We start from the raw sequence: 24,383 nt of genomic DNA, 5'->3' as shown, positions 1-24,383 counted from the left end.
GATCCAAGCAGTTGGGGGCATCAAGGAGGTGGCAGGTGAATATTTACCAAGGGTTCATGTAGAAGATGGTGCCCAAGGTGCCCTTTAAAGGAAGAAAGAGATTCTGAAAGACAATGGGAATTCTCAGCAGGAAAAGTAAGGCAGAAGTGCATTCTAGGCATGGGGCCCTGCTGGTGCAAAGGCACAAAGACTGGAGATTGCATATCACATGTGAGGAATGGAGAGAAGGCCAGTTTGCCTGGATCATGGAAATGAAACTCAGTGTGGCTGGAAAAAGAGGCTAGGGTGAAAAGCCAGAATTTCTATTTTCTCCTCCAGACAATAGGGAACCATTGAGGTTTCTTGAGCAAGAGTAGCATGATCAGATCTACACTTTGGGAAAATCTTGTAGCAACTGTATGGAAGATGGTTTGGAAAGGGAAGAAGCTGAAGGGCAGCCAGGAGTCTCAAAGAAGATAACATATGGAAAGTCCCTTACAAATGAAAGCCCATTATTATCACTCCATCTCTGATCCATCATCCATGCAGCTGCCAAGTGAATGTTCCCAAAGCTCAGCTCAGCCCATTTTCCTCCTTGCCCCAGTGGCTCTCTGCTAATGTACTGCCCATCTAGCATTACAACCCCCCCAACTTGGCTCCCACTCACCCTTCCAGACTTATTACACATCATTCCCCTTAATCTAGCTTTGGTTCATTCATTTTAGTCAGGTCTGACACTTTGTGGCAGAGATTCTGGTGTGGTTTGCTCTTCCCTTCTCCAGATCATTTGATAGAAGAGAAAACTGAGGCTAACAGAATTCAGTGACTTGCCCAGGGTCACACAGCTGGGGAGTGTTTGAGGTCAGATTGGAACCCAGGACCTCCTGTCTCTAGGCCTGGCTCTCCATCCACTGAGCCACCCAGCTGCCCCCTCAGACGGTCCAATGTCAATGGCCCCTCCTGGATCCCTGACTCAGTGGCCATCTCCTTCCTCCACTGGCCTGGTGCCTGGCTGTTGACTCCCCAGAAGTGATTATGATCCCCAGCTCAGGAATGAGCAGCCCCAGCAATTCTGTATGTTGATCTCGGGGCAAAGAGACACACATGTTCCAAATGGGCTGAGGCAGCCAAGCTGCATGCCAGATGTCTACACTGGGAGTGCCTAAGGACACATGTGATTGGAATCACAGCTGGGAAACAGAGTCAGATGCTGAGCTAGAGCTAGATGAACACAGGATCAGAGGTTGGACAGCTAGTGGGATTGGAAGAAGCCAATCCCCTCATTTTACAGAGGGGGAAACTGAGACCAAAAGAAAGGAAGTGACTTCCTACAGTGAAAAGCCTCTCCACCTCCCTAAGCTCACAGATTCAGAACTGTAAGGGCCTTAGAAGTCACCAGAGAGAACTGACTTGCCCAAGGTCACATGGCTCAGTAGCAGAGGCAGAATTTGAACTTGAGTCTCCTGTTGCTTATGCGAGCAGTTTCTTCTCTGAATCCCACTGCTAAGCTCCCCTCAAGGCTTTCCTTCATCCCATTTCAAGCATGGCGGCTGACCTGCTCCAGAGATATCCCAGAACCCCTTCCAGCAGCCAGCTTGTCTGCCCACTCCCAGCCTTGGGACTTGGGCCAGGCCAGAAGGAATGGCCCTGGGAATCCCCAGCTGCCATTCTCTCTTTCTTACCTACCTGACTGAGGCAGCTGTGCCCAGACCCACCAAGGTGAGTCAGCCCAAACGACTGCCCCCTGCCCCCATGACTGAAAGGAACAAATGGTGAGTACTGGGGGCTGGGGAGGGGGGGCAGAAAGACCTCTGCTTTGGCAGTTGGAAGGTCTGGGTTCCAATCCTGACTTTGCCACTTAATCCCTCTGGGAGGACCTTAGACAAGGTCTCTGACCTCTCTGGGCCTCAGTTTCCCCATCTTCCAGGGCAAGAGGGTTGGACTCAATTACCTCTAAGGTGCCTTTCAATTCCAGTCTAGAATTTTATCCCTCTCTGACTTGTTTGACAGAGGAAGAAACCGAGGCACAGAGAGTGGAAGCTACTTGGTGCCTGTGATCACACAACTAGTGCATGTCAATCAAGTGGTAACTGAATATTTATAAGAATAAACCATGGGGCAGCTAGGTGGCTCAGTGGAACGACAGCCAGGCCTAGAGATGAGAGCTTCAGGCCTTTCCTAGCTGGGTGACCCTGGGCAAGTCACTTAACTAGCCCTCACTGTGAGTCTGCCTTAGAATTGATACTAGGGCAGAAGGGTTTTTTTTTTAATAAAAAAGCATTTAAAATTAAGGGAATCCCAGCTGTGTGATCCTGGGCAAGTCACTTGACCCCATTGCCTAGCCCTTACCACTCTTCTGCCTTGGAGCCAATACACAGTATTGACTCTAAGACAGAAGGTGAGGGTTTAAAAAAAAAGAAAGAAAACTCTAGGGGGCAGCTAGGTGGCTCAGTGGATTGAGAGCCAGGCCTAGAGAGAGGAGGTTCTGGGTTCAAATCTGACCTCAAACACTTCGCAGCTGTGTGACCCTGGGCAAGTCACTTAATCCCCATTGAATAGTCATTACCACTCTTCTGCCTTGGAGCCAATACACAGTATTGACTCCAAGACGGAAGGTAAGGGTTTATATTAAAAAAAAAATTAAGGGAAAAAAGAATCTATCATGTATCATGTCGAGGTCAGCAGGCAGCTAGGTGGCACTGTAGTGGACAGAGCACAGGGCCTGGAGTCAGGAAGATCTGAGTTCAAATCTGACCCCAGGCAGTTGCTAACTGTGTCACCCTGGGCAAGTCATTTCACCCTGCTTGCCTCAGTTTCCTCCTCTGTCAAAAGAGCAAGAGAAAGAAATGGCCAACCACTCTAGTATCTTGTCCAAGAAAAGTCCAAATGGGGTAACTGAGTCAGACACAGTTGAAAAACAACCAGACAAGAAAGCACACAATCTTAGTTCCTTTCCCTTCACAGACCTTCATGATCCTACCCCCAAATTACTTGATGTTTGCTCAGTCTAACCCTGGTCCTTTCCCATGCCTGACTAGAGGTTCTTTGAGGGCAGACATTAGTTGGTTCTAGCCTCAGTTTCTCCAGCACTCAGCCTAGTGCCTCACACTGAATGGGCGCCCGCCAATGACCAGCTCAACAGAATTCGGGATTCTCAAGGAGAAGGAAGGGAGGGGGTGCTGGGTAAACCTTGACCTCCTTCTCCTGGTGGGCTGGACTGAGGGGAGTATCCAGTAACAGAAAAGTGAATGAGCTGGGCTCAGCCTTGTCCAGAAAGGGTCCACGAAGGCCCCTCACATCTTGATTGCTCTCAGCCCCAGCTCAACAAGGCCAGATGAATGGCCTGTTGGGCAACGGGCGGCGGCGGGCGGCAGGATTAAAACTGTCCATTTCCTTGAATAATTCCTTGGGGCTGGACACCCAGAGTCTAAGGTCATCAGTCTTCCTCGGGGCGGGCCCGGGCCGGGGAAAGTGAGAGGAGGAGCAGCTCTCGGGCCAGAGGCTGGCCAAAGGAGGCCTCCAGACACAAGGGGAGGCAGGCTGAAATCCGAGCTGGGCCACATCAACTTTTCTTTTTAATAAGAATCCATTTTCATCAAGGGACATGTCCTGTGGAGAGCTGTTGCCTGTGGGTCAGCTCTGAGTGAGTCCAGCTGAGGGAGGGAGGGAGGGAGGGAGGAAGGAAGGGAGGGAAGGAGGCCCAGGGCCTCCCTTGGGGGCTGTGACCTGTTCAAAGCAACCAAGATTCCAGATCTGAGAAAAGGAGAAGGGACCAGGCAAAGGTCACTTGGAGAACACGGAGGAGGAAGAAGGGGAAATTCAGGTTCTTTGACTTATTCCTGAAAACATGACGGGGCTCCTGCCTTGGCATGGAGGGAGATGGAGTCAGCACTGTAGAAAGAGGACAATGGCCCAAGGCAAAAGAGTCTACCCTCTGGGCCCATTTACACTGGTGTGATACTAGCTGGGCAGCTCCCTTCCTCCTCTGTGCCTCAGTTTCCTGCTCTGTAAAATGGGACTAATAATCCTCCCCTTGAGTCTTACAAGGATGAAGTAAAAACTCTGGAAGTCTAGCTTCGTGCCTGGGCAGATCACTGTGTCTCTAGAGGGCTCGGTTTCCTCATCTGGTAAATGAGGATTATAATCCCCATTCTGCCTTCTTGCCGGAGGAAAAAGAATGGATGGGAATTGTTTTGTAAGCTGGGAGATCTGATTTTTGTCATGCATATTTCTGTCCCATATGGGCCTGGCTCCTTGCTGAAGCACTGTGGTCTACATGAGGCCTATCCTGAACCCGTCCACTTCCCCCAACATGCCATGGCAGGGACAGTTGGGACCTCAGAACCTGGGACTGAACACTGACCCGGCACACGCCAGTCAGGCAACCCTGAGCAAGTTGCTGAACCACTCTGGGCTTAGAGTCAACTCTCTAAGGGTCTGAGAGCGCCATGCGCAGAGGGCGTATCTATCCATCCAGGAAACCCTTACACCAATTCCATAATGGATCCAGATCCCAGCTCCGGCCTTGGTTTTACAAAAAACTGTGGTCTCCCCTCCCTTGACCGGAAGTTCTTTGAGGGCAGGGACTATCCCCCTTTACATCCCTGGAGCACAGCGGCTGGCATGTAGTAGGAGCTGAATGAAAGGCTTTGGGGAAGGAAACAGCAAGTCACTCGCCACTGAAAATGCCCGAACAACAAAAAAGACTGCTTGCTTGCACTCAGAGCTTAGATTTACGTTCCTCGGGGCCTTCGCCATCAAGGTGCTTTTGCCAGAATCCATTTCCACAAAGATGCAAATATGGAGAAACAATTCGGTCATGCTTCCCACATTCTACTAGTCCAGCCTTCATCCCAATGTGCAGAATGAAGAGAATATGGGCCCTGTGTAAGGGCTGCAGCGTTTTACTTGCTGGAGGCACATCCTGGGCTTTGTTGATTGGGGATTCTTAAGAAAAGCCATTCTTACATTGCTTCCATTGGCAGTTTGCATAATTGAGGGGGCACCTGCACTCCACGATAAAGACTGGGGGAGGGAGGGAGAGAAGGAGGCAGCCATCCTTCATAAAGGAATATTGGGCTATTGGATGGCTACCAATGAGCCTGGTCCTCAGGCTTGTTTCTGGATCCATATGTCCAGCTTAGCTGACAGGGACCTTTGCACAGGGAATCTCACAGCTGAGACCTGACATGCTGTGTTCTAAGGGTCCACCCAGCTCTGACGTCCTGTGATTTGGGGACAGCATCAAGGGACGGGAACCCTATGCTTCTCTGAATTTCAGTTCCTCCAGCCTGATTCCAGCCATCAGAGCCCTGTTCTGTAAAGGAGAGCCCAGGTGGGAATGGCACCCAAGCCCAGTGGCACGTCTCCATACTGCTTTGCCAATAAGGCATAATGCAGGAGCAAAAGGTTCGGATGAGTCTGGTTCCCGGCTCTCCCTCTCTGCCACCCCCACCCCCAGCTCCCCAGTCTGTTTTATATTAGGCTCACAGTGTGAAAGCCTCCCTGAGAAATGCCAGATGGCCTGAGCATCCCAGGTAGCCCCAACCCCTGGGCAGCTGTTAACCCAGCATTTGGTCAGACTAGCCCTGGGGTCTGGCAATTACTGCAGGTATGAATGGAAAGGGGAGTGGGACTGGGTTTGCTGCTAGGTATCGGGTCTCTGGAGACCCAAGAAAGGAATGAGAAGAAGGGCGAGTCCTTGAACCAGACTCTTAGTACAGCCAAGTACTTCCCTCGTTCCTAGCTCAGTTTCCTCTTGAGTAAAAAATAGCTAAAATAGTCCCTTTCCTTTCCAGAGTTCTCAGGAACATTTCCTCTCTGGGAGGACCCCAGATTCATCCCTTCTCCCCCTCCTGCCTCAAGATCCACTGCCTCATGTCTGACTTTGGACAAGCTGGGCCTCAGTTTCCTCATCTGTGAAATGAGATGTCAGGGTGGATAAGCTCCCAAATCCCTTTCAGCCAGAGATCCAGGATGGCATCATCCAAACTGGGCAGTTTGAGATCTCCCAAACCACCAAGACTGAACAGGCCTTACAGGGCACTAACTAGTGCGAATATTGAACAGAATGGGAACACCTGACTTGTACAGAGCCTGAACCCAAGGCCTTGGCTATGCAGTGCTAATAAGGTCCAAAGAGGGGATGGCAGCAACAACAGGGGCTTCTGAGAACAAAGGAGCATGGGGTCTGGTGTCAGGTCAGGTCTGAGTTTAAATTTGGACTCAGACACTTACTGGCTGTGTGACTGTGGTCAAGTCACTTCCCCACTCTCAGCCTCAGTTTCTTCAAGTATAAAACGAGAATAATAATAACCCCTCCCTTATTATAGATCATATCCATACATCAACATCGTGTTATGAGGACCAAATGAGAGCACGGTGCCTGGTACATAGTGAGTGCTTGATAAATGCACGTGTCCTTCCTCTAAAGCTTTGAGTCTGTCCCTATCTTTCATAGCTCATGCAGAGACCACCGTCCGCCATCAGGCCCGGCCTATGTCAGTGCTAAGGCCTCTCCAAATGAGAGGCCTGGGCCTGGAGCAGCACCTTGGGCTGGACGTCAGGAAGAACTCTTGGGCAACTCGTGCCCTCTCAGAGTGGACTGGTCCACCAATCCGTGCATGTCCACATGGCTGCTTGACGGGGATCTTCAGTCCACTGAAGAGACGACCTCCAAGGCAAGTTGGCAAAGCCAAGAGTCCAACGTGTTAAGTGCCAAAGAGATGGGGCTCCCACTTGGATCTCCCTGCTCACCAGTCTTGGCCTCGCTCTGCTCCCCCCAGCACCCCGCATCCCACAGTGGGCTCCACCCAATCACCTTCCATCTTCTGGGCCTTATTCAAACCAATGTACCCGTTGCCTGCCCTGAGACTGGGGGGTGGGGAGGACCTGAGTCTAGAGGCTCCGCGGTGGCCTCTTTTCTGCTACCTGGCGCACAGGGGCGGCTCCGGTCAAGGATGCTCCACAGAGTCAGGCAGGGGCCGGGGGTGGAGCAGATGACCCCTAAGTTCTTTGAAGTCGGATGCCGCATGCTGCCACGAAGACCTCCTCTGCAGCCACCACTTGCACTTGCCGTGCCCCAACTCCTCAGTGCCCAAGAATCCACAGGGCTCTCAGAGCAGCTGGGGCCCCAGCACGCACTGTGGATGTTCTCAAGAACGTCCCCCAGGGGACGCTTGACCCCGATGGACGGGGGCTCTTAGAAGGAAAGGGCGAGCGACATCATCGCAGAAAAACTCCATGTTTATAAATGGCAAAGACTGAACCCGGCTCCCAGGCCTTGGGAATTGCAGGAATGTGAGAAGTTAGGAACTTGCTGTTGACTTCAGGGCCTGGGAAGGGGAGCTCAGGCCACTCCTTGCCTGGCCCCACTCACGGCTAGGCCGTGAGGTCCCAAATAGCGCCAGCACCCCTTATGGGAACGTACCTGGTTCCTATCGCCGCGCCGTATCACCATCTCCTCAATGGACTGGACTTGACTGGTGGGGTACCGGCCCTGAGCAAGGGTAGCCTCAGAAAGTTCGACTCTCTTCCCTCGTTCCTGGCACCTGGGGAGAAGGGAAGGCTTTTTACGGTCTTCTTATAGTTACCGCATTCTTTGAGCCACTTGAGTGAAGACACAACATGTGGGCCTCATCTCACTTGAGAGAAGGGGTAACTCTGGAGACTTCTCATTTCTCTTTGACTGGGCCCAATCTCCAGAGGGGCTGGCGGGGCCCCCAATGCAGTCCTTTGCACTCACAAACTCGAAATGTGAGCAGAACAGTGCCCAAGGTCTATGGCACAGCGGGATTTGGAATGAAAAGACCATGGATTCAAATCCTGACAACTCTGCTACCTGAGCAAGTCCCTTCTCCTCTCTGGGCCTCGGTTTCCCTCTCTGGGCCTCTGTCCAATGAAGGGACTGGACTTGATGGCCTGTGAGGTCTCTTCACTTTCTACAACTAGGATCCTGTGTGTGGCCATGAACAAGTTCCTCCCCCTCCCTGAGCCCCCATTTCTTCCTCTGTAAAAGGACGGTGTGTTGGCCTGGATGGCCCCTGAGGGCTTCAGATCAAGAATCTAATGTGAGACCTTTGCTATATCCCTTCCCTTTCCTGGGCCTGCTCGGACTTGCACAAACGCAAACAGCACTCGGTAACATATGATGGCTGAATGCAAGATATCCACAAAATGGCCCATGAGATCCACGGGGTAGAGGAGCTCAGTGTGGCTTTCCTGAAGAAGGTGGCATTAGAGTCGGACTTCAAAAGGTTGGCTACAAGGGGCAACTAGGGAACTCAGTGGCTTAGGAGCCAGGTCTCATGACAGGAAGTCCTGGGTTCAAATGTGGCCTCAGGCACTTATGATCTGCCTAACTCTGGGCAAGTTGCTTTGTCCTCCTTGCCTAGCCCTTTCTGCTCTTCTGCCTTAGACTGATACTAAAAGGGGCAGCTAGATGACTCAATGGATAGAGAGCCAGGCCTGGAGAGAAGAGATTCTGGCTTCCAATGTGGCCTCAGATACTTCCTAGCTGTATGACCCTGGGCAAGTCACTTCACTCCCATTGCCTAGCCCTTATTGCTCTTCTGCCTTGGGACCAATACACAGAATTTATTCAAAGACAGAAGATGAGGGCTGAAAAAACCCTCTCCTGATACCCCCCCAATTGTTGATGACCACCCCAGTTCTAATCACAGTGTTCATTTTTCATAGCTTGAGTTCTAGTGCTTATTAATTGACCGAACGGGGAAGGGGGGAAGAGCATGCCTCGTCTCTCCAGCTTGCTGAATCAAACAGGAGATGAGAATGGGGAGCTCCCCTCTTCTCCCTCTGGGCAGAAGGCAGGACATGGGAACCCCCCCCCATGAAAAACAGGACACTGACGCAGCAGGAAGTTGAAGAGGGAACTCTTGGGGAAGGCCCCGGCCCATCAAAGGGTCACTGCCTATGGCCACCGTCCAGAACAAACCCTGGTTCATTTCTCTTCTGGGTGGAGAAATATGCCGAGGGCTGTCATGAGGAAAAATGAGCCTGGGACACTTAATAAATGCTGCCTGGCTCTGCCTGAAGGATGGTACTACCTTGGGCTTGCAAACAGGTCAGAGGCCCATCGATCGGTGTTCTTAGGCTTCCGAGCCTGCCCTTCCCAGTGTGAAGCCCAGGGTTAGAGTGGCCAGTACCCCTAATGCCCACAGGGGCACTCCCTCACTGAATCAGCAAGCACCTCGGGGTTTAAGGACCATCTGTTTCCCCAGGGATCTTCCGAAGACTGGATAATGGATGGATCGATTTTGTGGCAGGCAGAATTTGGTTTGGGGAGCCAGGGGGCAACAGTTCGAATCCTGTCCTTCTCTGAACCAGGAGGAGGTTGGGCCACATCCTCCCTGCAACTCTAACCTTCTATGGCCCAATGGACAACTTCACTTGTCAAGGATCAGTCTCCACACTGCATGATCTGCATCATGAGCATCCCTGCCTTTCATTTCCTCACATTACTGCACCCATTTTACAGAGGAGAAGATAACGATCAGAGTAACCTCTCTGACTTGCCCAATGTGGCCCAGGTAGTCAGGAGGCAGTATTCAACCCTCAGTTTCCTAACCTGGGGGCAGCCCAGTATCCCAGAAGGCTGCCAGGAATTCTCCTTCCTGCCTCGGGCTTAACTTCCTTACGTGACATCTGCTTAAGATGTCAGGTTCAGGCCTTTGTCCAACAGCTAGAAAAACGTTCCCTAAATGGTTAATGCCCGTGCGTGTGTGTGTGAGAGTGTGAGTGAGTGTGTGAGAGTGTGAGTGAGTGTGTGTACAGCTTGCTAGCTGGAAAATCAAACACGGAACTTAACAGGCTTCTGTCTGTGGGTGCAGATCTAGTAGACTGAAAAGTAGCCATTTGTCTCTGGCTGTATACATGGAAATATTTACGTCTCTATACTCGTGTCTATATATGCGTACACATACTATATGGATTTTTGAACCTTGACTTTCTGTTGTTGAATCAGTATTAGCACTGGTTCCAAGGCAGAAAAGCAACTGGGGTGAAGTGACTTGCCCAAGGTCCCACAGCTAGAAAGTGACTGAGGCCACATTTGAATCCAGGACCTCCCCGTCTCTGGACCTGGAACTCGATCCACTGAGCCACCCAGCTGCCCCACTTATCAAGCATTTTTATGTTTTTTAATCCTTCCTTTCTATCTTGGACCTAATGCTAAGTATCAGTTCCAAGGCAGAAGAGAGGTAAGGGCTGGGCAGTGGGGGCGAAGTGGCTTGTCCAGGGTCACCCAGCTAGGAAGTGGCTGAGGCCAGAGTGGAACCCAGAAGGAGCTCCTTTGTGTCTCTAGGTCTGGATCTCAATCCACCGAGCACCCAGTCGTCACATATATGTGGGTTTTTGATGATGTCCGGCGTTCTTGCCTTCACCCACAGTCCTCCTGTCCACCCATTCAAGCCAGGGCAGCCCACAGCAGAGTCAGAAGAGGCTTTAAAGATCGCTGTTTTGTGGATGCAAGGCCAAGGTCACGAGGCAAGGCCCGAAACCCTGAGTTCCAGCCTAATGAGTCCCTGAGCCATGCCGTCTCCCCAGACACCTAGATTTATGGAATCTCTGAGCGGGAAGAGCCCTTCCAGGCGGGGCACCTAGTACAAGGCGTCCTGCACTTCTCCAGCAGGAATCCCGTCTATGCTATCTGCGACCAATGGTCATCCAGTTCCTGCCTGAAGACCACCGCCAGGGAACGGTGAGGCTGCCCAGCCATTCCACGTGGGGACATGCTGCTGCTGATAATAACACCCCTAAGGGGCCTGGGAGCCTTCCCCACCATAGTCCTAGGAGGTAAGGAATGTGAACTGCGCCGATTCCATTGGACAGAGGACTTAACAGCTGGACCCTGCCTGGCTAGCTCCATTCAGCCCACTTCTGTCAAAATGTCAATATCCAATCTGGCCTTGGACATTCCCTAGCTGGGTGACCCTGGGCAAGTCACTTCACCCCCCATTGCTCAGCCCTTCCTGCTCTTCTGTCTCAGAATTGCTACTAAGAGGGGCAGCTGGGTGGCTCAATGGAGAGAGAGCCAGACTCAGAGACGAGAGGCCCTGAGTTCCAATCTGGCCTCAGACACTTCCCAGCTGGGTGACCCTGGGCAGGTCACTTCACCCCCCACTGCCTAGCCCTTACCACTCTGCTGCCTTGGAACTGCCCCTTGGTACTGATTCTAAGACAGGGGGTGAGGGTTTTTTAATGTGGGTGTCTTGGCTTCTTGTGTGTGTGTGTGTGTTGGGGTGAGGGGAGGAATATAACACATAAGCAGAGAAATCAACACAGAGCCAAGCCAAAGAATCCATCCCCAAGGCGCGGAACACTAAGAACCAGGCTCACAGCAACCTCTTGATGGAGGGAATGCAGGTCAGAGGGTGCTCTTTGGACCCTGGACACTTACAGAGCATCGCCGGAGACACAGGGTTCCCAGGCCCAGTGGAAGGTGGGGGGAGGCACACCGCTGGCCGTACAGTGGAGGACGTGCTCGCTGCCCAGGAACACGGGCTGGGTCTTGTTCAGATCTGTCTCCTTCTCGAAGATCTTGGGTCTCTCTGGAAAAGAGAGGAAGCTGACAGTAAACAAGGATCACAAGCTTGGCCCCGGAGAGGGAGAGGCGGGGGCTATGGGTGGGGAATGTTGCATACGCGCTTGGACACCAACACTGGAAGGCTGCTTCTGCCTAACTGCTTGCCTTTGTTTGGTCAGGCAGGCGAATGGGGGAGCTTAGCTAGAAATGACCTTGGCCCAAAGCACCCTGGGAGGAACACTTCAAAGCGAGAGCCGTGGTGGCGGCAGCGGCAGCCATGCCACTAGGGTTGGGTGGGACGCAGGATTGGTATTACATATCAAAAGGCTTTGGAAGCCCTCTGAATTCTGCCCGCCGCCCCCCCTCCCCCCACTCCTGTTTAGATAAGCCCAACAGCGTAGTGGGCACAAACCAGCCTCACCCTTTGAGGCCGCCTGCCATAATGGAGAGATGGCTGACCCCTTCATCGGGAAGCCGGGGGCTCGCAGGAGGACTGGCTGTAGGTCCAGGTCTTAGCTGTTCCCCCCCCCACCCCAGCGCTCCCTGTTCTGAGCCCCTTCCAGCCTGGACCTTCCCTGTTCTAAGTTCTCGTCCTTCTCCCACGTTCTCCCTTCTGTGCTGCCCCTCTCAGAAGCTCCCGAGCCAGAGGCCCGACTTTCCTGGAGGATGCTGGTGAGGCTGCTGGATTGGCCACATGGGCCATCTCGGACGGGAAAGGCAGCAGTGGGCTCGTGATGCCTCCAAACTCTCGTGGAAGCCAAAGAGATTCGTCTCTTCACAGGAAATGAAACATCTCAGTCAACGGAGGGGCCTTCTAAAGCCCACAGTGGCAGCTGGTTTGTAGCCAAATCTCTCAACAAATGGCGGCCTGGCTGGGCAGACTGAGCAAACTTTGTGTGCTTTTGCCGATGCGGCCCCCCTTCCTTCTTCTGGGGATTAGCCAATACAAACCCGAGCCCGTCTCCCCCGGCCATCTGCCTTCAATGCCCCCCCACCTGCCTGCCATGGGGCTCTAGCGTTAATCCCAGCAGCCCCTGCCATCTTTCACTGGCCACTTCTCCCGGCTACCACCTCAGGCTCCAAGAGGTCTTCGGACCTCCTCCACAAACAAAAATACATCACCGTCACATAGGAGCTCGGAGAGGGGCCCGATTCTGCCCCGACCCCAACACCCCCACACGCCAGCCCAGCGGCAGCAGGTATAAATAACTCCCATCCGCCAGCCACGGCCCTATCAATAGATCCCTCCAGGGGTAGCTGCTGGAGCTGGGGCCTAATTCATTCCTTGTGTCCCGGGCTCAGAGCTCGGAGGGGCCCCAGAGAGCATCGGTTCAAACCCTTTCATTTACAGAGGAGGAAATGGAGGCCTAAGGAAAATTGGTGACTGGCTCGGGGTCACCCAGGTAGTGAGCTCCTGCTGATGAAGGGGGTGGGTGGCCAGAGGGAGGACGGCTGAACAGGAACCATTTTCTTTAGGGGAACTTTCTTTCTGCAAACCAATTTCCAAGCCAGTCATCAGAGCTAGAAGGAGTCCTTGAGATCACCTTGGCCTTTAATTTCAGAGCAGGAAACTGAGGCTGAGAGGGGAATGGGCCTCCTCGAGGTCATATGAGAAGTGACACTAAAAGCCAGGATCTGGGCCCTGGTTCAAGGATACTTTTCTCCCCTGGACTATGACAGGAAGGCTCATAGGACCTCTAGTTGGGAGGCAACATGGGAGTTGGGAAAAGGACACTAGCTCTGGAGCCAAGAGCCCTCCATTCAAATCCCATGGCAGATATTAACCTGGGTGAACTTGGATAAATCACTTCCCCATCTTGTGCCTTCATTTCTCCCTCTGTAAAGTGAGGGGGTTGGACTAGATGGCCTCTGATGGTTCCTTCTAGTTCTAGACCTAGGAGCCCGTATGTGACACTAAGCAAGTCACTTCTCCCTGGCTCTCAATTTCTCCCGCTATAAAATCATGGGGTTGGACTCAATGGCCTCTGAGGGACGTACCAGTTCTAGACCCAGGAGCCCAAGAAACAGCCTATCCTGGTTCATTTACAGATGGGGAAACTGAAGGCTCGTGATACACACAAAGTTATCTAGCTAGTGAGTAGCCGTCATGATTAGAATTCAGGTCCTTTGACTGATTCCAAGCCTTGACAGGGCTCTCACCCACTCCACCATGGTGGCTCCTGATGGGCAAGATGGGGGGTGGGTCATAAAATTACACTAGACAGGGGATGGTACCCTTCTGAGCGGGGAGGTCCTGGCCTAACTGAGGCCAGCCCTTAGAGCTCTAGGAATGACAAGGCTCCCAGAACAGCTGAAAGCCAGCTTTGGTTCCCTCCTCTTGCTCCAAAATTCAGCCTAGTGTTCTTAGCTCATTCCTCTGTCCCGTCCCTCCCACCGAGCATGCCACATGACTTAAAAAGATCAGTTCAGGGGGCAGCAAGGTGGCTCAGAGGACTGAGAGGCAGATCCAGAGACAGGAGGCCCTGGGTTCCAATCTGGCCTAAGACACTTCCTAGCTGGGTGACCCTGGCCAAGTCACTTACACCTCCCCCCATTGCCTAGCCCTTACCACTCTTCTGCCTTGGAACCGATTCTCAGTATTGATTCTAACACGGGAGGGAAGGGTTAAAAAAGTCCTTTCCAGACCTGAGAGGGTCTCTCTGCCTGAAGGTTCCTTTCACCTCTGACATTCGAAGAACGTTCTAAGGCCCTTTTCTACGTCTTGTCAAAGGTTCCTTCCGGCACTGATATTCTCAGTTCGCACTCCAACATTCCCTGTTCTCCATTTTAATGGCCCTCAGAGCTCCAGCCTTCTCTGTTTCTAGGGGAGAGAGAGGCATCCATAGAAGGGGAGGATGAGGGGAGGCAAGACCTGGGCTTGACCAGGCCTACTCGACCCCTTGAGCTCTGTGGTTGGGAGGGAGGAACAGCTGGGGTCTTGTTTGACCTCTCCCCCAGGAAGTTGACCAGGCCAGCTGCCAGCCCAGCCCTGGGGTAACAGCTGACCTGCCCAAGCAGAGGCTGAGACAGGCGGCTGCCAAGTGTCCCCTCTACAGTTTCTTTCTCAGGTTACATTAGGGAAGTCACCCTGACAAGCTCTGCATGCCTGACGGCTCCCAAGGGGGGGCTTCTCCCCCTTCAGCCTAACACAGGTGACAATGGAAATTTGGAGTGCCTCTTGCTGGAATGCTACAGATTGTCACATCTAAACTCATTTACAGCAAAGGAAGCTTGTGGGGCTGCTCATGGCCAGTGTTGATGGGGATTAAATGAAAGATTTGACCTAGGGAGTCAGAAGAAACAAAACTAGAAGGGGAGGTTGGGGCCAAATTATTGAGAGCCTTGAATGCCAGGCTAAGGAACCTGAACTTTAGTCTTTAGGCAATGAAAGCTTATTACTTGTTTTTGATCAAGGGAGTGGCATGATCAAAAATAATATTTCATTGAGATGATAAAACCACAGAATTCCAGAGCAAGGAAGGACCCTAGAACACAGAACATCTGAGCTGGAAGGAATTTTAGAATGTCAAGTCCTCAGAGATCATATGATCCAACCTCTTTATTAAACAAAGGAAAAAAGAGAGCCCCAAAGAGAGGAGGTGCCTTGCCCAAGGGCACACTCAGATAATAAAAAGCCAAGTTAGGATTTGAAGCCCTTCTTCAGATTCCAAAGCCACTGCTTTCTAGCCTCAGGTAGGCTAAGAATTCCTTGAGGATGGTTAGCAGACCCTTTCTGCTAGATGGTCCAGATCCCATTCTTTTTCAGGACCTTAACCCTGGGGCTGGAGTGGGGGTAGGGCAGGCATCCTGGCTGGAGAGCTTTCCTGCTTCAGCTGCTCCGGATAGTGGGAGTAGGGAATGGGGGCGGGGGGGAGGGGATAGGGATTTGAAGGCCATCTCCAGATACTGACAGCAGCTGGGAGGCCTCAGTCTAGACAATGGGGGCTCAGTGGACTGCTCAGGTTATCAGGAGACCCACACAGGACTTCATAATTTTCTAGAATGAGCCCCTGAGAATAGGAGAAATTGAACTCAAAACAGCCCTCTCTTCCCACTCTTGTCCCTAAATCTTGCCAGTTCTGGGACCAGTGTGTGATGGAATCCAAGGGCTGGAAGAACCTCATCCTTGGGGTACTGAAAGAATGAGCAAGTATAATTGTTGAGCTGTTCTCAGCAATCTTTCATAGACTTGTGAGAAGTTAAATGATACCAAAGGATGGTCACTGAATATCAGAAAAGGAAGCAGTGATCAAAAAGAACCAATATGGCTCAGTTCATAGTAGACTAAACTCATCTCCATTTTTGCTATCAGGTCAGAGAATACTACAAAGCCAGGATTTTTCACCTTTTGTGTGATAGAATTCTTTGGCATGTCGAGTTCAAGCCCATGGGCTTATTCTCATAAGAATGGGTTTTGGTTAAATTCAGAATTGAAAGAAGTATGCAATTTCAATTAGAAGTTAGCCAAAATAGTGATGACATCAGTTATCCCCCATTCAAGATCAGAGATCCCCTGAAATCGATCTTTGGAGCCTGGTGTGGCTGTAGCCTTCCCTAGAGTGAAGGAAAGCTTTCAACAAAACATCTCAGGTTTTTCTTGGGGAAATGATGGAGGGAAGTGGGCTTGATCACAACACACTTTAGTGGATTCAGATCTGGTTGGCTTGAAGGCCACAACCAAGGAGTAATCAATCAATAATGGTCTGTGATCAGGAGCAGGTAGCTATGTGGCTCATTGGCTCATTGGATAGAGCACCAGGCCTGGAGATGGGAAGTCCTGGGTTCAAATCTGAACTCAGATCCAAAGGAGTCACAACCTCCTTTGCTTAGCTTTTACCTACTTTCTACTTTAGTACCAATACGCAGTATTGGTTTAAAAGGTTACAGGTTTTAAAAAAATGGGCTTTGATCAACTTTGGAAGGAAGTCTCCACTGGGATTGTGCTGCAGATATGACCTTGGCACTGGGTTATTGCTTCCCATTTTTTTCAAGGACAGATAATGGCAAAAAGGGTGCAACTCATTAAATGTCCAGAAGACACTAGACTGGGAGGGAGAGCTACCCCAAAACACCAAAATCTCTGAGCAGGCCAGGGTGTTGGGATTAAGACGACATTCAGTAGGAATCTGGGTGATGTCTTCCACTGGGGTTCAAAAAGAAGTTGTGCCAGTACAAGATGGGGGTGGGGGGGAAGTACCAGAGAATCGTGAGTCTGAAAGAAGCTCTGGGTGGGGGGGGTCTTAGAAAGCAGCTCATTCAATGTGGGTCACTAATGTGATATGGTGGTCAAGAAAATGAGTGAGACTGTGTTATGGAGAGAGTATCAGCCCAGACTTGGGAGGTGATAAGCCCACTGGCCTCTTGCCCCAGTCTGGCTACATCTGGAGTATCGTACTGTGTTCTGGGCAATACACTTGGGAAACGACCTTGGCAAGTGTCTGGAGAAATGCAACAAGGAATCAGCAGAACTATGTATGGAGAAGTTAAGACAAATTCAGGCTTGATGAAGCCTGAAAGTAAGAAAAACCTTGCTAATAATTAGGGTTATACAAAGGTAGACGAGGCTGCTGTGGGAGCTAATGGCTTCCTTCTTACTGGAGGTCTTCAAGAAAAGGTTGGATATTAAGAGCCCCCTTGTGGTGGTGATTATGGAGGGCATTTGGGGGAGATCTCTTCCAGCTCAGAGATTCTGGGGTTTACCTAGCCCACCCCAACCTCTGGGCAGGCTTGCATTCCACCCATCCATGGGGGCTACTTGGCTGTAGAGATTCCCAAAGATGCCCTTGATGTAAAGTGGGCCTGGCATCAAGAAAACCTGGGTTTAAATCCTGCCTCAGAAACTAACTGTGTGACCCTGGACAAATCACTTCAATGTTCCAGGCCTCAGTTTCCTTCTCTGTAAAATGATGGGACTTAGACCAGATGGCCCAAAAGGCCCCTTCCAGCACCTGATCTAGGAGGCTCTGATTCTACAAAGAAATATTTGTTTTGAATGAATTATTCTGTGGGTAGAAATTGTGGGGGTGTGTGGGAGGGACAATATTTGCTGAACCCTGAACTGTCTTGTAGGGCGCTACACAGTAGGACCAATTGTTTTTGACGAGTTGAATGGAAAGTAGAAGACAGGCAACATACAATTAGACCATAGGCGTTTTGAAAAGGATCTGGGGGTTTCAGTGGATGGCAAGCTGAGCATGAGGCAACAGGGTGATACTGTAGCTCCATAAGAAGAACAATAATGTTTACATAGCACTTACTATGTGCCAGTTACGGTGCTAGGAGCTTTACTGTCATTCAGTCCTCACAACAACCCTGAGAGGCTGGTGCCATTCTTTATTCACAGTTTACAGATGGAGAAACTGAGGCAGGCAGAGGTGAAATGACTGGCCCATGATCTCACACGGCTAACGAGAGATTTGAATGTGGGCCTTCTGGCACTCTGGCCACTATTATCACCTGGCTGCCCTACCTCCCTACCAAGTTCCCAAAGTGAATTTGCCCTTGGGCTGCATTTCAGAGAGGAACAGGGAGGCAAGTGATCCCGCTGGCTGGCTGCTGCTTGTCAGACCCCGCATGGGCGCCGGTGTTCAAGCAGGGCATGGCTAAGCTGGAGAAGGGCCTGAGCAGGGCAGCCAGGCTGGGAACAGGGCTTGGGGCCTGCTGATCCCTTGAAGGAATGGGGATGTCTAGCTTGAAGCCAAGACTCCGGCCCAGGCTGTCAAGCTGAGGAAGGCTTTGCCTGGTTCTTCTGGGCCCCAGAGGGCAGAACCTGGAGTGGGGGGGGGCTCCCCGACAGGTGGCGGGCTAGCGGTCAGGTATGCACTGGCAGGGATTCCTGAGGTCCTTCCCAACCCCCGATTCTGGGGCTCACCACTCGCTTTCTTTTTCTCTCCAAAGTCCTTGGTGATGGAGGGGCTGGGGGGGAGGGGAGGGGGAGGGAAACCAAGCCAGCGGAAGAATCCAAGATGCATAGTTGGGATTTTTGGCACTATCCCTCCCCCCCCTCGCTCCCCCGACCCCTCGTCTTCTCTGCTTCCTTCCAAAGTGATGGAAATAGCTGCCATGATTTTCTCATTACGTGGGGCTCTCCTGAGACCCCCAAGGTCTGTTTGGAAGGTCAGCACCCAGGCTTCGGTGGCACCCGGAGCTCGGCCCCCACGTGGCCCCAGAGGAGTGGCCGGATCCCCAGCCCAACCCCCCCAGCCTCCCAGTGACCCATAGCAAACGCTTGTCCTAATGAAGTGTAAGCAATGGAGAGTGGGACATGGGGCGAAGGTCCGGCCAGCTTGGCCTCTTCCTCACTGGAGATGGGTCGGGACAGGGTGGGGAGGGGCCCACGCGTGGCCTTCGTTGGATTATTCCACTCTGGCTCCCCCAGGAAGACAAGTGTGCATTGGCACGCCGTCCTGGCCAAGAGGATGGAAAACAATTTCCCGGTCACAGTTTGGCTGGGGAGACCCTTCCAGAGGGCCGGGGGAGGCTCTGAAATATTTGGGGAATGGCCTCCCCCGTCCCACCCCTTTCCCTTTGACGGGGCGGGGACGGTTAGGAGAAGAGCTCTACGAGGGCCGTTGGGGGGGGGCAGCGTAATTTGGTGCTTTTCTGGCTGCCTCCGGAGCAATTCCTATAGGCAGCCAAGATGCTATTAATATCATAAATGCTCCAGGCAGGGCCAGTCCTACCATCGACTGCTGCTATTATTAGCCCAGGAGCATTCTGTGGCGACAAGCACGTGATTGGGGCTCCAGAATGATTACTAGTATAGCACAATTGCCATTCTACAGATGTGGAAACTGAGGCATTGAGACGAGAGCAAATGTGGTCCAGAGGAAAGAACCTGGCCCTGCGGTCGTGGGGTTGTGGGGCCATAAACCAGCCATGGGAAGAGATTTTTTCATTTTTTACAGTTACATTTTACAGTTGGGAAAACTGAGGCTTAGAACGGGGAAGGAACTGGGTTAGGGTCCCACTGGAAATAAGGAGGCAAGGCAGCATTCACAATCAAGCCCCCTGCCTTCAAGACACAGTACCACCCGGCCAGGAGATCCAGATTCAAATTTCTGTTCTGCTACTTAATCAGCTTTGAACCAGGGACAAGTAACTTTGATGGTCTCGCCCTTTGTAAATGGGGGTGAATTCCTTGTTAGAAATGGGAGCAGAGGGGGCAGCTGGGTGGCTCAATGGAATGACCGCCAGGCCCAGAGACCGGAGGTCCTGGGTTCCAATCTGGCCTCAGACACTTCCTGGCTTGACCCTGGACAAGTCACTTCATCCCCACTGCCTAGCCCTCACTGCTCTTCTGCCTTGGCACCAACATAGACTATTGATTCTAAGACAGAAAGGGAGGGCTAAAAAGAAGACGGAGAATGGAGCAGAGCTGCCGAGAGGAGCCCCTGCTCAATCTAGGTGGCCTGGAAAGACCCAGCCCTTTCCAGAAAGAGGCACCTCTTAGGGACCTGGACAAAACTTCTCAAATTTGGGGCTCCTTCCTTAGAATGCCCTTGCAGAGAAGGTAGTGCAAATAGTGAGGCAGCTAGGTGGTGCCTCAGGAATGGAGTCAAGAAGAAAACCCGAGTTCAAATCCAGCCTTAGACACTCACTAGCTGTGGAACCCTGAGCAAGTGACTTCACTGCTATCTGCCTCAGTTTCCTCATCTAAAAATGGGGGACTTCTCAGGGAAGTCGTGAGGATCAAATGAGATAATGTTTGTAAAGTACTTAGCATAGATTTATATAAATAAATGACATAATTATAGAAATTATGGAAATGTTGGTCATTATTATCATTACTCTGTTACTGAAGGAGAAATTGAGGCTCAGAGAGGTAAAGAGACTTGCCTTGGTCCCAACAACTGGTATCATTAAGTTATTTTAAAAAATAAACTCTTCCCTTTTGTCTTGGAATCTGTACTATATATTGGTTCTAAGGCAGAAGAGCGGTAAGGGCTAGGCAATGGGGATGAAGTGACTTGCCCAGGGTCACACAGCCGGGAAGTGTCTGAGGCCAGATTTGAACCTAGGACCTCCTGTCTCTAGGCCTGGCTCTCAATCCACTGAGTCACTCAGCTGTCCCCATCCTTATGTTCTAATTAATCTGGCTGCAGCAGAAAGAGAAATCTGGATTTAAGCCCCCTCTCTCCTCACATCTCCATTTGCCCCAGAATCCCACCTGTGGCCCTATTCCTTGAACATCAGGATCCTCCAAGGCATACCCCAACACTAGGTCGGCTGAGGGGCACCGTCCCTTCTACAAACTTAGGAGAAAGAGAAGCCTTCTCGTTTGCTCAGTGAGCTAGCTAGCTCCCCCAGAAAAGTTGGTCTAAGGATTAGATGCTCTGGGCCACTGCCTTGCTCTAACACTCTGGGCCACAGAATTCTGGGCCCCCGCTATGAGCCTGCTCTCCCATCTATATTCAAGGAGTAAGTTGATGGTTTAAGTTGCTAGGCAACCTAGCTGTTCTCCATATCAATCATGGGGCCTCAGGCAGGCCACTACCCTTCTCTGGGAGGAAGTTTCCTCATTGACAAAATGTAGAGAACAATTTGAGATTTCCACCATGAAAGGAAAACCTAGGTCCCCATTGCTGACCAACTCTGTGGCCCTGGGTGATCAGTTGGGATCCAATAATAATCACAGCAACAAGAACAGAAATAGGGCCTGGAACTTGGGTTTCATTGGCATGGAGGAGGAAACTGGCTCTACCGATTCAGGTTAACACCACCTCTACAACACAGAGTCTTAGAGAACTGCCTAGCACTGGTATGTCAAATTAAAGTAGAAATGGGGGCCACTAAACCACATGATAAAGATCCCTGCAAGCCTTAGAAAACCACAGCTTAACATTTTCTATATGTTTTCAAAGCTGCCTATGTTCTTTTGTGTTTTGTTTCTTTTGTTAAAGATATTGATTTAATTCTGGGTTAATTAAATTAGTCTAATATTTGTTAATTTTTTGTCAAATATTTCCCAATTACATTGACTTGAGCTGCACTTGGGAGTGTCATGGGCAACATGCCAGGAGGGCCCAGCATCAAAGCAGGTACTCCATCCAGTAGGCCCTCAAAGAACTTACCACTTCACAAAGCCCCTTCATTTCAATGTCTACATGAAGTAGGCAGTAGGAATATTATCTCCATTTGACAGATGAAGAGACGGAGGCTAAGAGGAATAAAATTATTTGCCTAAGTTCACATAACTAAGGGTTCAACCTGACAAATGATTTTAGTAATATCACTTCGACACCCCTGAGAGGTACATATGACAAGGATCATTGTGCCCATTTTAAGGATGGGGACACTAGAGCCTAGTGAAGTATAGCAAATAACCTAGAGTCATCTAGCTAGTCCATACTGGAGCCAAGACCAGAAATCTAATATCCTCCTTTCCAGCGATTTTCATCTGCCCCTAGTCTCAGGGAACCATGAAAAACAGCCATAGGGCCCCCAACCCTGGCAACTCACCATAGACAAGTAGTTGGATGGTTCGGCTTTCATAGAGGCCATGCTTGGTGTTACTCAGGACAATGGTATAATTCCCAGAATGCTTCACTTTCACATTCATGATGGTGAGTCTGTACCTTAATGGGTCCGAATGGTACGTGAGGTTGTCTAGGATCAGTTGGCCGTCCTTGTACCTATCAGGAGGGGCAGGAGAATGATCAGTTACGAGGATGCTCTTTGGTCACCCAGTTATACCTTCCGTGTAGGTGCTGAAGCTTCACGATGAACCATGAGGAAAAAGGTACAATGGGATCATCTGAAAGCTCTAGGAACAACAAGGGCCCCTGGAGCACCTCTGAATCCCTTTTCTGCATTGTTGTTCAGCCATTTCCATCGGCTCTGACTCTTTCTGAGCTCGTTTGGGGTTTTCTTGGTAAAGATATCAGAGGGACCTGCTACTTCCTTCTGCAATGCATTCATCTGATAAACATTTAGGAGCCACTTCTGTGGCTTGGAGAGGGCAGGGGAGGGGAGGGGAGGGGAAGAACAATAGGAGGCCCAACTCACCAGGTTACATTGGGTCTAGGGAAGGCATCCACTCTCACGGACAGCTTCTGGGAACTGTGGCCAGCAATCACTTCATAGGCCACGTTCCGTCTGTAGGTCACATTGATATAGGCTTTCTCTGGAAATAGACCACGAGCAGAAGCAAGGCTTAGGAGGGCACCCACTGCATCAACCAGGCCCTCCTGGGTTTCATGCACATCAATGGAATAACAATGATTCCTTTGGCAAGCATTAATTAGGCCCCTACTGGATGCCAGGCTGACAGAAATGAAAGCGTCCCTATCGTCAAGGAGGTTAGATTCTCCCCAGAGGAGGAGAGGATGTTCAGGGGCAACATGAATACTAAATATGGGTTAAGTCATTAATGCAGGGTAGGCCACTAGCATGGGGGAGCATAAGAATGGTCTCGGAGGCAGGCAGCCCTTAGGTCCCAGAATTACCCAGCACAGTGATGTTGACGCTCGCCTGGATGCTGGAACCATTGCCTTCCTGACATCGGTAGAGGCCACTGTCCTCTGTGGACACATTCCAGATGGTCAGGTTACTGTAGATTTTATACACTGGGGTCCTTTGGTCCATGTTCTTCCTAATTTCACAGCACCTGGGATTTGCCTTGTTCTGTGAGGTGAGAGAAAGCACAGTCAAAGCCGTGTGGACCCTTTGAGGCTGCAGGAAGTGATGGCTGAACCTTTCCTGTGGCCCAGGACCCACCCTCTCAAGTCCCATAGTCATTAGACAACTGGAATATAAGAGGAAAGGTGACCAGGGCCCAGAACGGGAGACCAGACGGGCCACAGCACCAAGATGGCTGCCAGCCTCGGCTGGAGGAAGAGCAAGGATGTAAATCCGGGTCTCCTGATGGTTACCTGCCACATATGACCAGTGGGCTATAAGTCGTGAGCTGATGAAGCCCAGGTCCTCCAGGATGAGCGTCCTGTTTTAGCTCCTCCCCTTGAAACTCCAAAGCCCTGTGAGTCAGGATTCTGGCAGAGGGGCAACCTCACCAATGGCCCCATTTGGCCCATCAAGAAGAAAGGGCGCAAACTTAGAGAACCAAACCCCCAAGCATCAGATCCAAAAGCAGCACTCATAGAAAGGTGAAGGCTCAAATCTGGCCTCAGACACTTCCCAGCTGGGTGACCCTGGGCAAGTCACTTGACCCCCATTGCCTAGCCCTTACCACTCTTCTGCCTTGGAGCCAATACTCAGTATTGACTCCAAGACGGAAGGTGGGGGCTTAAAAAAAAAGAAAGGTGAAGGCTGGTGGGGGTCTATATGATGCGCCCATGTCAACCCAGCCACTGCCAACAGCCAGCCATGGCAGCAGGAAACAGCAGGAAAGAACCCCAGACCCACAGAGCTGGGAGGGACGTCAGGACACGGCGAGAACCTCGGAACCTAGTATATCAGAACTCGAGGAGGCCTTCAAACATAGCCCATAGAATACTCGGGGGGAAAGGCCCTCGGGCTCTAGATGGGAGAAGTTCAGGGCTAGAAGCAAGCACACATGGCCGGCTGAAGACCCAGGAAGCTTTAGACCATCCACTAGGGCCAAGTGGACTGTAGGTCTCCTCACCTCTTTCCTGTTATACTCCCAGTCAAGCTTGATGCGCCCATTGTAGGTGGTCTCGGCCATGCAGGAGAGGCTCAGGGTTTCTCCTGCAAGCAGTTTTCGCTGATTGACTCTGATGGAGATATTCTCTCTTCTGGTTTCTGGAAGACAGAATGGAGACTCGTAACTCTCCTGGCCCGGGAAGGAAGGTAGCAGAAGAAAGGAGCCTCTGGCTAACTCCTCATCTGTGGCCCCTCACTTGATGGAAATGGGGAGTCAGCGGCAGCTCGACCACTCCAGAGG

At 51.2% G+C, this 24,383-nt stretch overlaps 1 protein-coding gene across 1 annotated transcript in view; it reads right to left on the bottom strand.

Moving 5' to 3' along the window:
- LOC100017469 (vascular endothelial growth factor receptor kdr-like) overlaps nucleotides 1-24,383 on the bottom strand; it is a 154,856-nt gene that overhangs the window by 50,126 nt on the left and 80,347 nt on the right. The window contains exons 6-11 of the mRNA XM_007507110.3: nucleotides 24,105-24,241; nucleotides 22,969-23,146; nucleotides 22,529-22,646; nucleotides 21,983-22,155; nucleotides 11,396-11,546; nucleotides 7,409-7,529 (exon numbers count right to left, since the gene is read on the bottom strand). Of these exons, the coding sequence (XP_007507172.1) occupies nucleotides 7,409-7,529; nucleotides 11,396-11,546; nucleotides 21,983-22,155; nucleotides 22,529-22,646; nucleotides 22,969-23,146; nucleotides 24,105-24,241 (878 nt within the window). The remainder of the gene's footprint in view (nucleotides 1-7,408; nucleotides 7,530-11,395; nucleotides 11,547-21,982; nucleotides 22,156-22,528; nucleotides 22,647-22,968; nucleotides 23,147-24,104; nucleotides 24,242-24,383) is intronic.

This window comes from Monodelphis domestica, chromosome X (genome assembly GCF_027887165.1).
Source record: "Monodelphis domestica isolate mMonDom1 chromosome X, mMonDom1.pri, whole genome shotgun sequence".
Classification (NCBI taxonomy): Eukaryota; Metazoa; Chordata; class Mammalia; order Didelphimorphia; family Didelphidae; genus Monodelphis; species Monodelphis domestica.
Note: the sequence above shows the minus strand (reverse complement) of the source record. Positions and strands in the feature narration are given on the sequence as shown.